The 16,647-nt window shown below is 42.8% G+C and overlaps 1 protein-coding gene across 1 annotated transcript; it reads right to left on the bottom strand.

Moving 5' to 3' along the window:
* Window positions 1-531: 531 nt before the first annotated feature.
* On the bottom strand, window positions 532-15,858 carry LOC139739049 (uncharacterized). The gene is made up of 6 exons (XM_071649662.1): window positions 15,791-15,858; window positions 12,159-13,937; window positions 9,864-10,016; window positions 8,282-8,470; window positions 7,346-7,475; window positions 532-1,133 (listed from the first exon to the last, which is right to left on the bottom strand). Exons 1-6 carry the CDS (start codon window positions 15,848-15,850, stop codon window positions 532-534), a joined length of 2,913 nt encoding a protein of 970 aa, XP_071505763.1. The 5' UTR covers window positions 15,851-15,858.
* Between the last annotated feature and the right edge of the window lie 789 nt (window positions 15,859-16,647).

Genomic DNA, 16,647 nt, shown 5'->3' with positions numbered 1-16,647 from the left:
GGGATGCTTTGGCTTTTTGGGTGAATATGGGTATATTCATCTGACAACGAAGTTGGCCAAAAATATGCAGAACTGTGTATAAAGTGACTGAATTACATGAGCAGCTACTATGCACCTAAGCCATTCATATTTTTGTTGTCCAATCGATACTAATGTCACAACTGTTGATCAGCTGAGTTCAAAAAAATGAATAAATAAAAATCTTGCACAAAATACAGTGGCAGAGGAGATGCAGTAAAACTACACTGTATACTGTACATCCTTGAGACCATCTTATTACCATCTTACAGCACTCTCCTTGTCCCATCTAGGTTAAAAATACCAGAATATGGCTACAGAGCTAATAAAATATTGCCATATAATATTAGGAAAATTGTATTCAGTCCTCTTTATTCAAACTTTCTACTGCTTATAATGTCTTTTCATCATGTTAATACAGAGTTTGTGTTTGGCAAAGAAAAAAATCCAACTTTTTTTCAGAGGATTAGCTCAACTCTTCAATCAAACATTAGCACACCATGAATCGGCTACCTAGGGACTCTGCGGTTCTTCCTTGCAGACACGTTTTACTGGTGGTGGTGTAGAATCATGTGAAGTCGACAGAGATGACCCCGATGTGACGTTACATTGGTCAGATGACTCGACAGCAGACCCCTCCTCAACCTTGAGTGTGTTGGGATTATACCCTAACTGACTTACAGTCGGGTCATCGTGTCCGTCACCATCACCAACAGCAGACTCCTCCTCAACCTTGAGAATTATGGGATTATACCCTAACTGACTTACAGTCGGGTCATTGTGTCCGTCACCATCACCACCGGCAGACCCCTCCTCAACCTTGAGAATGATGGGATTATACCCTAACTGACTTACAGTCGGGTCATCGTGTCCTTCACCATCACCAACAGCAGACTCCTCCTCAACCTTGAGAATGGTGGGATTATACCCTAACTGACTTTGTACAGTCGGGTCATCATGCTTGTCACCATCATGTCCATCACCATCATCTCTGTCACCATCATCTCTTTGCTCTGAGAAGTCCTCCAGGGGATCTTTGGAAAACTTTTCGCTGAGTACGCATCTGACGCCAGGTTCCGAAAGAAGTTCTCTCATCAGCTGAACAAATGCCTTGACTGGAAAATAAAGAAGCAAGAATTTTCAAACAGCACATTACCACTAGGGCAATTCCACAGTTAGTAACGTTACATTTAAAGAAATTCAGATATTTATTTTTACTACTGAATTACCATTTATTCATTTCAAGTCAAAATCATGTTGAAAACATGTTCATCCTTCCCAGGTTTATGATATAGAAAATGAGTACAATCCAATAAATATTAGAATTGCTATGGCAACTAAAAGGGCTGGTAAGTAACGATACGAAAAAAGGACATGACAAAAAAAAAATCAATGTCTTGTAACAAAAAGTGCGCAAAATTGCAAGTTACTTCAAGCAAAGTGTTGCATTAATTTCAATTATTGCATCATGACAAATGTTCACGCAAATATTTTTAGCAGTTCGACTGATAATTCATCAGCTAGACCCTGAAATGCATGGTTAGTAATGTTATATTTGTCCAGAGTAATTCCAGGGGCGGATCCAGGAATTCTGTAAAGGGGGGGCGTGACTAATATTTCTGGTGCCACTTCCGGGTTTCATTTCATTGTTTTTCTTTTTATTTCTTTTGTTTTTTACGAAAAATAAAGGGGGGGGCGTGCGCCGGTTGCGCCCCCCTCTGGATCCGCCACTGAATTCCGCAAGTCATTTCACCCTTTTGTTATTGACAAAATGTCACATGACTTCTGGAGTATCTAAATATATTCATCTTATACCTTATAGCAAAAATTTGAAGAAAAATTTTCGAAGCAACCCACTGTAATTTGCATTTAAGTGAATTTCAGCATCCCCAGTCCCACATGTACATTTTAAATGATGGTTTTAGATCTCGCAAAATCAATAAATATGAAAAATAAAATCTACTGAATTTGAAAGACCTTAGTGATTGGCGAACATCCATGGCATTAGTTGATAACTAAATTAAAGAGTAAGATAAAGAGGCACATTTCTTTTATCCGTGTCATGTCCCCCTAACTGCGGAATTGCCAATTAGATGAATAACTTGTGAAGATGTTGACCATCGCGGTGAACACTATGACGATAGGGAAACAATTATTCATTTGTCTCGCGAAGAAGATCGTAGAAAGGTGTACGACGTTTCGCTCGCTACTGCTGAGCTTCGTCAGGTACAATAAGACACGTTGGTGCGTGCACGCAAGTTATAGCGTGTATGCGGACGTGGAAGTGGGCCCGCGGCCGCCGGAGCCGGGTCGGGCAGTGCGCCACACTGTGTCCGCTGTATGCTGCGTTCATGCGGACCTAGTTGGCAGCACGTTTCCTCCCCCAGCGGGGCGGGCAGTGCGCCATCCTGTGGCCGCTGTTTACAGCGTCTATGCGGACCTAGTTGGCAGCACGTCGCCCCCCGGGGCGGGCCGGGTAGTGAGTCCTCCTGCGTCCGTTGATTGCCGTCACGATTCGGTGGCTTTGGTTTGTGCGTAGTGTGGTGGTGCATGCGAATGCAACGCATCCATGACTCGGGTAACTCTATGCCGACGTCCCTGTTGAGGTTGTCCTTACTGAGTCGTATATGGATGGCTTCCTTCACTCTACGAGTGTACCAGTGTCGTGCTGTGTCCATGCACTTCACGCCTTTCCAGTCTGGTTGGTGTTGGGCATTCCATGCATGCTCTGCTACTGCGGATGCCTCTGTTTTGCAGTTAGTGACGTCTCGGCGGTGTTCGGATAACCTTTCCCCTACCGGTCTGCCGGTTTCCCCGATGTAGCTCATCCCACAGTCTCTGCAGGGTATACGGTAGATCACTCCGTCTTTCCTGAGGGGAGGTACCGGGTCTTTGGCTCGAACCAGGTGATTTCTGATAGTGGCGTCGGCTTTGTAGACGACTCGGATATTGTGTTTCGCCAGCCGGCGTCTCAGAACGGGAGCAATTGACTCCACATAGGGGAGGACAACCGTGGACTTGTATTCCTCCTTGTCCTGTTCAGGTTGAACTCTTGCTGTTCGTGCCTTGTTGATGAAACACCTGGGATAGCCATTGGCCGACAATGCTGATCGCAAATGACGTTTCTCGCTTGCTGTGCCAGAGGGCTTGGTTATGATCTTGTTTGCTCGATCGTAGAGGCATCTGATCACTCCTCGTTTGGCGGAGGTAGAGTGGTGTGAGTTGAAGGCCAGATATTGGTCCGTGTGTGTGGGCTTTCTGTATATGGTTGTGCTCAGTTTCCCCCCTGTGTCCCTGTGGACTAGGGTGTCCAGGAAGGCGATGCTTCCTTGTGTTTCTTGCTCTGAGGTGAACTTGATAGTAGGTTCTCTCGTATTCATGAACTCGAGTAGCTTGTCGACGTGCCTCCTGTCGGCAACGATGAAGGTATCATCGACGTACCGCTTCCAAATCCTGGGTGCGGTTCCGGGGGGACACTCTTCCAAGGCTTGTTCTTCGAAGGCCTCCATATACATGTTGGCAACTACAGCAGACACAGGGCTGCCCATGGCGGCGCCCTCTAACTGTTCGTAGTATGTGTCGTTGTAGAGAAAGTAGGTGGATCTCAGAACAAAGCTGAGGAGGTCCGTGACCTCATCCGGACTGAGGGTGGTTCTGGTTGACAAATCTTTGTCCGCCAAGAGCCGTGAGTGTGCAACACTGCAGGCACCATCAATCGGGACGTTTGTGAACAGTGACGTCACGTCAAAGGAAAGCATCAACTCGTTGGAGCTTATAGTCTGAGTGCTGACGAATTCGGCGAAGTCGGTGGAATTGCGAACGGAGTGGCAAGTTCGTCCCGTGAGTGGGGAAAGAATTTGAGCTAGAAACTTCGACAGATCATAAGCAAACGATCCTATGCACGACACAATAGGGCGCAGTGGGACAGACTGCTTGTGGATCTTGGGGAGGCCGTAGATTCTTGGTGGTTGTTTGCGTTTGGGACGCAACCTGTGATAGGTGCTGTCGCCTAGGCTCCCTTTCTTACGTAGCCCCATCAGTGTGGCTGTAAGTTTACGGGAGAGGGAGTCGGTGGGGTCCCTCTTGATCTCCCGGTAAGAGTCCGTGGAGAGGAGGTCCATCATTTTCCCTTTGTAGTCGCTGGTGTTCAGTATCACAGCGGCTCGGCCTTTGTCGGCAGGCAGCACTATGATATCTCGGTCTTTCTTGAGTGTTTCCAGGGCTCTGTGCATCTCCCCGGTGATGTTGGGTTTTGGAGGTTTGGCTTGTTGTAGGACGGTGCTGATGTCCTTTCTGATGGACTCTTTGGATTCTGCATCCAAGGTCCGAATGGTGGATTCCACTCTGGAAACAATTTCCACTGAGGGTATCCGCTTAGGGGCAATCGCAAAGCTCATGCCTTTCTTTAGAAGAGAATTCTCAGTCGGTGACAGAGTACGAGAAGATAAGTTGACCACCCATTTCTCAGTATCAACTGCCCGTTCATGTCTAGTTTGAGTGCTAGGGACCAATAGGTCGAGAAACTTGGCCTGCTGCTTTTCCTTTGACTTCTGAAACACGTCGCGGAATATGGCATCATGCAGTCGTAGTATCTCATTGCTGTCGGCGGCGGAAAGCAAGACGTGTATATCGGTAGCGGCCAATGGCTATCCCAGGTGTTTCATCAACAAGGCACGAACAGCAAGAGTTCAACCTGAACAGGACAAGGAGGAATACAAGTCCACGGTTGTCCTCCCCTATGTGGAGTCAATTGCTCCCGTTCTGAGACGCCGGCTGGCGAAACACAATATCCGAGTCGTCTACAAAGCCGACGCCACTATCAGAAATCACCTGGTTCGAGCCAAAGACCCGGTACCTCCCCTCAGGAAAGACGGAGTGATCTACCGTATACCCTGCAGAGACTGTGGGATGAGCTACATCGGGGAAACCGGCAGACCGGTAGGGGAAAGGTTATCCGAACACCGCCGAGACGTCACTAACTGCAAAACAGAGGCATCCGCAGTAGCAGAGCATGCATGGAATGCCCAACACCAACCAGACTGGAAAGGCGTGAAGTGCATGGACACAGCACGACACTGGTACACTCGTAGAGTGAAGGAAGCCATCCATATACGACTCAGTAAGGACAACCTCAACAGGGACGTCGGCATAGAGTTACCCGAGTCATGGATGCGTTGCATTCGCATGCACCACCACACTACGCACAAACCAAAGCCACCGAATCGTGACGGCAATCAACGGACGCAGGAGGACTCACTACCCGGCCCGCCCCGGGGGGCGACGTGCTGCCAACTAGGTCCGCATAGACGCTGTAAACAGCGGCCACAGGATGGCGCACTGCCCGCCCCGCTGGGGGAGGAAACGTGCTGCCAACTAGGTCCGCATGAACGCAGCATACAGCGGACACAGTGTGGCGCACTGCCCGACCCGGCTCCGGCGGCCGCGGGCCCACTTCCACGTCCGCATACACGCTATAACTTGCGTGCACGCACCAACGTGTCTTATTGTACCTGACGAAGCTCAGCAGTAGCGAGCGAAACGTCGTACACCTTTCTACGATCTTCTTCGCGAGACAAATGAATAATTGTTTCCCTATCGTCATAGATGAATAACTATTAAAAGATTTGACAAAAATATCAACATTTCTTTTTTAAAGGAAGCTATGAACTAATTCTCAGTAATGATCACACCAAAATTAGATAAATAATTAAATAAATAAATAAATAAATAAATAAATAAATAGATGAACAAATAAATACTACTACTACTACTACTAATGATAATAATAAAGTACATAATTATGCATTTATAAAGTTAAATACAGTGTAACACAATTTCATGCCTGTGAATTCTGCCATTTGAGGGATGGTATAGTTTTGATCGAGATTGGAGGTTCTGAATTCATTTTTTTTTTTAAGCCAATTAGAAACAATTTCTCAAATATTAGAGAGCATACGTTAGTCAAATTAATTCAAAGTTTATCTAATGAAAATTGATTAAGAAGTGGCTTCTTCTTCTTCTCGAGTCACTACGCAGAATGGAACGTTAGATTCGTCCAATCCAACGTTGGATGCACTGCCTGGCACAGGGCGATAGAGCTGCCAGATGCTCTTTTGTGCAAGGCTCTGGTAGAAGTGGACAGACAAGGAGATGTTGCATAGTCTGCCCTCTCCACACAGGCAGGTGGTGTCATCATTCTCACTATACCCCCACTTTGCTAGGTTAGATTTGCAGCGGCTGAAGTGGCTGAGATATAAAAACAAGGAGAGTGCCAAAATGTGTCTCGCCCGTTCATTGACCCTTGTCTGTGACCTTTGACCTTGTGATGACCTTCAACTCCCCAAGGGACATCTGCCATCCAAGTTTGGTCACAAGCAGACATAGGAATCAAAAGTTTCGAGCCATATTAAACCGAAACGTGACGTAAAAACTTAACTTTGGGCCCTAAAGTTTGTTGACCCCTGTCTGTGATCTTTGGCCTTGTGGTGGCTTTCAACTCCCCAAGGGACATCTACCATCTAAGTTTGGTCACAAACAGACATATTATGGATCAAAAGTTTTGAGCCATAATCAAAATGCATCGTAAAAACTTAACATTGGTGCTCTAATAGTTTGTTGACCCCTGTCTGTGACGTTTGACCTTGTGGTGACCTTCAACTCCCCAAGGGACACCTACCATCCAGTTTTGATCTCAAATCGACATATTCCTCAAAAGTTATGAGCTATAATTGAAACGTGTTGTAAAAACTTTGATAAAGGGATCATATAGTTGCGGTTAAGATCTAATTTCAGGTTTCTAACATTTTTCGGTGAGATAATGAGAAACCTCTTATGAAATATGAAAGAGCATGTATTTTCTATGAGGAATTTAATGTTTATTTGATAAAAATTGGTTTTGAAATGACTGAAATATCCAAAGCAGAGCAATTCTGATAAAGTGTGGGACCCACACTTTATCATATTATCATTGCTTTAATTGTTTTACTTTGTTTTTGGATGTTTCAGTCACCCCAAACCCAATTTTCATCAAATACACTTTGAATTCCTTTTAAAATGGTGTGCTATGTACTGTATTATAAGTGTTTTCCTGGTATCTTGCAAAAAGTTAAGAGCCCAATTTTCATCTCCTCCAATACTGTACCATTCCTTTATTAACGTTGGGCCCTAAAGTTCATTGATCCCTGCCTGTGACCTTTGACTTTGAGGTGACCTTGATGTTTGGTAAAATGTGTAACTTTTGGAAAGTTTTAGAAAGTTTCTCTAGCCAAAAGTAGTACAAGATTCAAGAAAATTATATGTGCCGCAAAACTTTCTGTATTTAGAGTACCTGTGGACATCAGCTCTTTCAGCGTCGGCTTGCTCAAACAAAATTTGTCTTTGTCGTCATCAGTGAGCCATTTCAACTGGCTCTCTGTCTCCCATTCTTCCAAGAATGACAGGAAGTCCTCCTCCAGCCACTGCAAAATAAAGACAGACAAACAAACTCCATGACTAAAAAATAATAGGTTATCAAAAGAGACAAGCAGTTTGCATCCTTTGCATCCTAGCCCTAAAATATTTTATTCTAATTGCATTAAAAAGAAAATCTTCTCGTCTGCTTTATAACACAATCACATGAAAGTTTTGCATATTTGCAAAAAAATGTGTAAATGTTCATATGTTCAAATGAAAATACAAAAATGTTCATAAAAATGTGTAATAAGATATATAGTTACATCATCCAGCCCTATGACACACCTCAACCCCCCCCCCCCCCCCCCCCCGCCCATGCATGGCACAAGAGAGAGAGAAAAAAAAATCCTAGAGATTCTCCCATATCCTAATATATAAACTGACTTCATGGAAGAATCTATCCCCTTATTAAAGGCATTGTTTACCATTTGCAAGATGAAATAAAAACCCAGCTTTAGTGCTTCAAAATAGTTCTGAAATGTGAGTTAGGGATAGAAACAACCAGTACAAAAAAGTTAATCAGCATATATATGCAATGTTAAGTTTGTTAAATACACAGAATGTGAACAATATTCATAACAAAATTGTTTCCAGACTAAACTGTCTGGAGGTATGGTTTTATAGTGAGAATTGTAGTGATATCTCCGTTTGTTTCAGGCTTTATTGCAAAATTTTTATATGGTAGGGTGTTTTGTGATAAAACTGACCTACGCGTATGCATCATATGTGATAACTCAAACATTTCTTAAATCACTGCTCCCAAAGGTAAGCAGTGCAGCCTCACTGCTCATAAGTGATGTATTGAACTTACTGTGAATCTCCAGTCTGATACATCTGTGTATGGACGAAGCGCGGCGTTCCGGCGCCGCTTCCCGCTGTTGACCTGCGACACATTCATGCAGTCGAAGAAGGTGTTGATGTATCTGATGAACAGCGCAGTGCTGGCCGTTTCAGGGTGACCTTGGCTTTTCAAGGCATTTGCCATTTTGAGACTCAAAACCTGGATTTGACCATCAAAACACACAGGAGCGATTCTGATAAAAACAGGGACCTGGGAGTCTTGTGCTCAACTGCGTTTTGCAAATTCACCTTCTACACATTCTGGCGGGCTATTATCTAAGAACATTGCAAACTTGGAAGGTGGGAGTAGCTTTAAAGGCTCCCATGGGGCATGTTGTCCATTTGCATATTCCATCACAATGGTAAAAATACTGGCCAAGTGCACAGTATCTGAAAATATTTACTATGCTAAAAAAGTAATAAGCACAAAGTACAAACTGCCCCCCCCCCCCCGCCATTCCATCCATGCGTCTGCAATTTCACAGCAAGAAGAATTTACCCAGAGCTACCAAGTCTCACGCATTGTTCTGCGTGAGACTCAAGCATATAGGGGCCATCTCACGATCTCATGCATGGCACCCATTTTTTTCACGCATTGGGCGAAGTCTGCAACTTGAGCCTATAATAAGGAGCATAGCTCAAAAGATGAAAGTGATAGTAAGCAAATAATCAACGTTGGTGAAGGTGATGGGACAAACTATCACTTCCGAGGCGATCTGGATGTAGCTATCTTTCCGATCTGGATGTAGCTGGATGTAGCTATCTACGCTATCTTTCCTCAGCTGCGCTTCGGAAAGATAGCGTACACATTCAGATCGCCGAGGAAGTGATAGTTTGTCTCATTGCCGGAAACTAAAAGTTGATTATTTGCTTTATATTCCACATCAAGGGTCCTAGAAATTCCCATTTTATTCCACATCTGAAACAGTTTTAGCTGTCTTTAGGTATCCTTAGGGCTTAGGCTACGCGTGCGCGTAAATGACAAAACAATGAATTTGCTACGCGCACCGCTCGGCACTGAAGTGAAAGTGCGTTGCACTGTGTACTATCAAATGACCTAGTTAAATGATAGTCCACAGTGCAATGCACTTTTATTTCGCGCGTACTCATCTCGCGTTAAGACTGTATGGACTGCCAGAGATCAGCAAAACAAACAGCTGTCTTTATAGATGACAAAACAATGAATTTGCTGCGCACATCGCGCGACACTGAAGGGAAAGTACGTTGCACTGTGTACTATCAAGTGACCTAGTTCTTCTCAGGTGATGTGATGGGCAAAACTACGCTTTATCACTTGATCAGTTCTTGACCAGTCCTATAGCAAGATTCTTAGTATGTGGAATATAATTGCAATTAAAGGTATATTTCTCTTTTGTCTTTCAAAATAAGTAACCTGATCGCACCATTTAGAGCTAAAAATTGGAAAATCTCCTTACAGTGGGAGGTACAAGGGGGAAAAACCCCTCCCACACCCTCGCTCGCACGCACATTTGCGCGCCAAGAAGCTGAGTTATGAAAATCTCACTCATAAAAACTTGGCATCCCTGATTTACCTGAGCAGCTAATTTGACATCTACTCGATGACTTGGAGTAAGATGTATGTGTTCCTCCGTGATATGATGCAGCGTCCTCAAGAAAGTGCACTGCTGAAGGTCCCAGTGGTACGCATCAATTATGTGCTTCCAGGAGACATCTAATCCTCTGAACTAATACGCAATATTGAAAACGGAAACTTATGAAAATTATTTGTGACCGTGCACCTCAAAACGAACATAAAGTCGCACACACTGATTCTGCGTGAGGACTGAAAATAAGTGAAATGGGTCAACCTAGCCAAACTTGACTTTTTCACATTTTCTGAAAGAGCGGATCTTCTTTTACATTATGCTAAAATTTGGTATCATAAAACGGGCGGGAAAGTGTGTTTTTTTAGCAGTTCATCTTGAACATTTTTGGTAGAATAGTGTGATTAGGTGTTTCTTTAGAATCCCTTTTTCATTTCTGAAAAACCTTGTCCACACTCTTCATTTCAACTCTAATAACTTTTGAAAGGATAGTGCTACTGCTTTGAAAGTTGGCATTAATTATGGACAGAATGTGTATGAGGCATGCTTAATTTCAATCTGATAATCCCTTCATTGTTGTTACTCTGGTGGTTTACTTCCTGTTTTTTGTCCCATTCATCGCACAGCCAGCACGGTTTGGTAAAGATTAAGCGCTTGAATAGACATTGTACTTCAGAGCCTCTTTTCTCAGTTCACACATTTCCTGAGTTTGTGCTTTCTTTCCAATATTTAGATAGGTTAGGTGAGTCCATTTGATTTGAGTTATACATCATTTTAAAGCTTAAAGTCTGCTCTTTCAGAATATGGTCTTAACTAAAAATTCCTGTCTGGCGACTTTTTGTTTGTTTTGATGTGCAGGGTCACATTTATACTTCTTGGGGGAGCATACATAAAACAAACATATTGAAAAAGCATACAGTGCAGATCTTGGATTGAAATTCTATAATCAGAATGGAAAGATGGTTAAAGGCATTATTTACCATTTATGCAAATGAAATAAAAACCCACCATAAGTGCTTAGAAATAGTTTTAAAATGAGAGTCAGGGGTAGAAACAACCAACGTAAAAAACTGAATCAGTGAAATCGATATAAATATTGTTACATAATACAAAATGTGAACAATAGTTACAATAAAAACATTTCAAGACTAAACAATCTATAGTTATTGTATATTGAGGAAAAAGAGTGATATTTCTTTTTTCTTTTAGGATTTATTGCAAAATTTTGATATGGTAGTACATATGTTATGTGATACAAAGGACAGCTCTACACATATGTATCAAATGATCAAATCTTGGACATCGTTTAAATCAAGTCCTGCTCCCAAAGGTAAACAGGACCTTTCAATGATGCATGTAGATAGGAGGTGAAGTACAAATAAACTTCACATCTCAAATCCCCAAGAAATTCCTAATTTTCTTTAATTCAACAAACATTTTCACACTTTCACACTGATTTTGCAGAGACTCTATCAATTTACATGCTTTATCTCATCATAGGCAAGAGATAAGGCATCAATGGTGTATATAAATGGCAGTAACACATTATTCTATTCTTTACACATTTTGATGAATTCTCCATATCGCATATATAGCCGATATCAAGGCGATATCAAGTGATATCGTTCGATACCTCTGATATCGCACCTCTTAGGCTGGGACAGTAACTTCCGGTTATTGATTTGCGTGTGTGCTTTTCTATAGGCGAACTTACAAGCTTTGTTTTGGATCCAAAGAAATATATTGTTTCGACTTTAGTTTGTTTATTTCTTGAATATAACTATCCATTACACCATGGGGTTTTTCTGTGAGGCAGCAGAGTGTCCTTCTGATGATGCTAAAAGGAAAAACTTGACAAATATCCGTGCTCCAAGCAGTAGAGGTGGATCACATGCACGGGCCACAAATATTTTTTCCGTACATGGAAACGCTATGGGCCTACTCTCTGCGCGTGTACCTGCTCTCCACGGTCGACTGCATTTTCTTTGAACCATGCTTGCCATGCCGCGGCGCCGGCTGCCTTGGCTGACAATCACGATGCACGATGAATAATATCCCATAGCGTTTCCATGTACGGAAAAAAATGTTCGCCGGTAGCGCATCGAGCTAGCTCGCACGCATGAAACCAGAAGTTACTGTCCCAAGTTTTAAAGGTAAAAAAATTAGAGCGCCACACGCGTTCAGATTCAGAGAGCTATATGCGATAGGGAGAATTCAGATTTCACTTTAGAACTGAAAAACTTGGGATTGATATACACAAGCCAATGGAAATTCAAAGATTACCATCATATGCCGGTTGTTCCTGTGGTACCCAGAATTTTCCAGATCGTTTCTGCAAGCTTTCAGCAGGTGAGGTGCATCAGTGAGCAGGTAGATTGGGCGTCCACTGAAGCGATTGGGGAATGATACATCTGCAGGGTCTTTCCTCATCATGTTGTAAAATTTGCGACTCCGAGGTGCCCCATCCGAAACAAGGGCCCGTACATGGAAACCCGAGAGCTCAAGAACCTCAATGGCGCTATTCACTATGCAGGCGAGTTGATTATGGGTGCTACCAGATGTTTCAAAGTGTGCTATTGTTGCTTTGTAAGAGTCAGAAAGAGCCCTGATCATCAGAGCAAGGACGTGGCCGGGGCTGTCTCGTTTCTCTCCCTCGCACATCCTGGCGTAACGGTCAAACTCTTCCGACAAACTGCCCAAGGTAGTGAAGCCAATGATGCTCTCAGAGGAGCGTGAATACACAAGTCCCTTGCCTACTTTCATCTCATCAAATGACAAGACGATATTTTTCTTGTGATCTTCCTGTTTACTGAGACCAATGTCAGAGATGATGCGTCGTAGATTGTCGAGTTTGAAGCCAGATTTATCCATCGTGAAGTTGGTATATTGCTTGAGTGTTTGTTGGTGCGGAAGTGCGAGCAAACCAGATTTTCTGAACAGTTCATGAGATGAAGGAGACTGGGCTTGTAGGGCGATGCATAATCGCAGAATAGCTGGATGCCATCTTGTGGCATTTGGATGATTCTGAATAGACGTCAGTTGTTGGTCCCAAAGAATCTTCATTCTGGTTCCTTCTTCAAATTGGTCATGGACTTCACATGTCGCTTGCATGAATACGGTGGAAAATGATGTATTCTCTTCCATGCTCAGAGATTGAGATTCTTCTTCAAACATTTTGGCAATCTCAGCCTCCAATTTTGCATCTTTGCATGCCGTGGCCTTTGACGTTTGAAGGTTTTCTGAAAGCCTCTGCTGGGACATGCAGCTGTAAGCAGAATTTGGAGACACAGAGCAGTCCGCCTGTAGGCAGCGCAGCACCTTTGCTATGCTTGATCGATGTATCCGGCATCTGAAACACCTTGGAGATTCGTTGGTGAGAAGGGGACAGTTATTGTGTCTGATGGTGGTTGCAGAGGAGGAGTAGTGTAGGTATACTGGATGGTTTACTAGCAGATGGGGAGGCACGACGTATTCTGGGTTACCCGGACATATGTTGAGGGAATCAAGGGTGAGAAGAAATTGCTCGAAAGCCTCCCCGCTCTGGAAAGACGGAGGAATTTCAGGAAAAACATCATTGCCAACTTCTCTCCCATGCACTTTTACTGTCCACTGACCACTTTTCTCAACAATAACACACACTGACGTGTTCCCATCGTCATCGATCCGCACAATGATTGTCCTTCCATTGCGTCCCTCTTTCACATAGTAACCATTTTCCTCCGCAAAATTTCTCATGAAGACCTTCCATGAGTGATTTTCAACGTTTTCTGCATTGAGACATATGACGCAATCTTGTCCATGCAGCTGAAAAGCAAAGAGGTCTATGTTTACTTCCTTCTTTATCTTTTTGTTTTTATAGAACCTCCACCTTTTCAATTTTGATTTGCAGCTGTCACACACCGAGGGTGGGTGTCGCCAGTCATCTTCTGCTATGTTTATGGACACAGCATCTTGGATGAGTTTTGAAAGGTTGTGTTTGTCATGAAGCGTCCTTGATTTCATCTTTCCACAGAGGCGACACATGCCCAGCAGTATTCTTAGATGGGTCTCCATCGTTATTTTCTATTAAGGAATAAGCACACAAACATGGCATGTAAATATGTGAACATATACAAACCAAGCTACATATATATTTTTCAAAAACTCACAATACTTGCATTTTCAATATCATCACAATAAACAATATTTCACCCTTCACAATGGCATTACAGAAAGTACAAGAACACTTTTTCATGACTATGTAGTACCTGGTATGTATATACTTTAACAGTATGCTGTAGTATTGGTGGAGATGAGGATTGGGATTTTAACTTTTTACAAGATACCAAGAAACCACAAGTTTATGAAATAATACAGAGTATGCCATTCTAAGAGGAATTCAAAGTTTTATTAGTTAAACATCAGATTGGAAATGGCTGAGACATCAAAATACAAAGTAAAACAAAGCATCCTTTAAAGGTGGGTTCCACCAAATATTCGAATTGCTCCGTTTTAGATATCTCAGGCATTTCAAAACCAATTTTCATCAAACAATCATGTTAAATCTCTCTTGGAATTACATGATCTTTCATATTTCATAAAGCAGGGCTGCACAATAACCCATTTTTTCTACTGGTCTGGCCTGGCTGTCGGACCAGTAGGTACCTGGACCACAGGTACCCTGTTGTTGTTTTTTTGTTTGTTTGTTTGTTTGTTTTTTAAGATCTGTTCCTGAAAAAAAAGTTACTGGTCCAACAGTGATTTTTTTTTTTTTTCTGGAGAGGGATCGATCGTCGGTTTCTCATAATCTCACCAAAAAAAAAGTTACAAACCTGAAGTTAGGTCTCAACCAAAACTATGAAATCCCTGTAAATATTATAAATGATTAGAACAATGTGGTATGCAGGTTTTGTATTGTTTTACATATTTTCCCCCTTATAAGGTGCAAAAAAAAAGACAGAAGAATATATGTAACGGTTAGACCTAGTTTAGTACTGTTGCTTTGTATATCCCATAATGCTGAAAATACAATGAAATATTGTGAAGGGCAAGGGCTGAGTGAAGGCTGACATATAATAGCTAGTAAATTTACAATATCAATTTAATAGACCCTAGTCTAGATATAGGCCTACATGTAAACATTGATAATAACAAAAAAATATAGGTACATAGGGCCTAACCAGTGTGGAGTGTGAAGCGAAATATTGGCCTCACACAATTCAAGGCATATTGATGACATCCCTTTTTTACTTAGCCTACCTGTACTTTTAAATAATTGATTTCATTTCTAATAATAAATACTTTTCTAGAATTGCCAATGATGCTGATGGCGTAGCCTGTAGACATTGGTAGAATCTCAACTAAATTTAAGTAAAATTTACTCTTAGTCTTAAGTTACAGTTACACGTTACTCGTTAGGCTGTGTGTAAATTTAGTCTGTAGCCGTCGTAGGACAGCATGTTCGCTTGTTCCGTACCCTACCGGTATTCTTCTTCTTCCGATGAGTACTACCGGTAGGTCCTACATCCCTCTGCTCTGATAAGAGTATTCGAATCTATGGGTTGGATTATCTTCTGCTCCTCTCCTTCCAATAGCCTGTGCTAATCTCATTCCCCCCCCCCCCCCAAAAAAAAAAAAAAAAATCATGCCCTAAAAAAGTGATAATTATCCTATTCCTAAATTACATTCCCTGCCAGCAGCCAGTTAAGCCTGACCCTGCTGAATCGCTCTGAAACAGCACACCAAATTATATTAGTGGGACAATGCAAAGCAAGTGTCTCGGCCTCGGCGGATGTAAACAAGTTTCTAACAAGGATTCATTGGACGAACGAGACCGAACAGTAGAGTGATTATATCGTAATATTGTTACGAAAGAAGCCGCGCGAAATAATGGACATCCTTTCCGCTACATCAATCGTGTCTATGTCTTAACTCACCTTATCGTTAGCCGGGAGTTTTGTAGGCACCAATCTCAACACCAGACGTCCGGTGGGCATGGGGGCCTGGCTAATAAAGGGACTGGGGATGAGTGTTCGGTTGTGCAAAACATGCGAAAGAGAAGGTGCTTTGGGTATAAAATGAAAGGTAGATATGTAACTTAACATGTGTGAAAATATCTTGGAAATCGGAATCTTCTCAAATGTTTTAAAAAGCGAAAAACAAAACATACTTTTCTGGAAAAAGACCCTTCGATACGATGGCGATACGTATTTGAATTGCGGAATACTGCTTGTTGACTGCGAACATCAAGCCAACTTACAGCGAAATCAAGCCAACATGCCGAGTGAGCTGCGGAACTACTAGTAGTTATACGTAGAGCAATTGTGGCTAGCTCTACGGCTGGCTGTGCTATGGGCGCGGCGAGCGCTGGCCGCACTTCACTTGCCATAACTCGCATCATCATACACAGTGTCCAGTGCTAGTGCTTCTAAGCTCGAGCTGCTGTACGATCTTGCGTGTTTTCATTTGATGTGAGCGCTAACCTAAAATCAAAGGACTCCTCCTTTTCAGATTCACATGTCCTTCTTCCAAGATATTATGAGAGCTAGTTCTATCGTCAGAAGACTCGGTAGGCTACGTATCCTAAAAGCCATCAAACTCCATTTATTACAAGATTCTTCGTTGAGAAGTACCGAAAGCGGGATAGGTGAATGCGGTAAAGTAATACGTAGCCCGACCAGACGCCGGGCGGGCTATATGTACAGCGACTGGGCTGTGCGTGTACGTACGTACATAGAAACTTTTCCGGGTAAGGACGGACACAGCCGGCCCAGCGCTAGGTCGGTACCATGTA

This window comes from Diadema antillarum, unplaced genomic scaffold, assembly GCF_040938485.1.
Source record: "Diadema antillarum isolate AM-2024a unplaced genomic scaffold, OU_Dant_1.0 seq00000781_RagTag, whole genome shotgun sequence".
Lineage (NCBI taxonomy): Eukaryota > Metazoa > Echinodermata > Echinoidea > Diadematoida > Diadematidae > Diadema > Diadema antillarum.
This window is presented reverse-complemented; position numbering and strand designations above follow the sequence as displayed.

Coding starts and splice junctions, on each gene's coding strand:
- LOC139739049 (XM_071649662.1), bottom strand. CDS start 15,850: ATGCCCACCGGACGTCTGGTGTTGAGATTGGTGCCTACAAAACTCCCG. Junction 8,471..9,863: donor ATGTCAAATTAGCTGCTCAG/GTAAATCAGGGA, acceptor GGTCAAATCCAG/GTTTTGAGTCTCAAAATGGC. Junction 7,476..8,281: donor TATCAGACTGGAGATTCACA/GTAAGTTCAATA, acceptor TTTATTTTGCAG/TGGCTGGAGGAGGACTTCCT.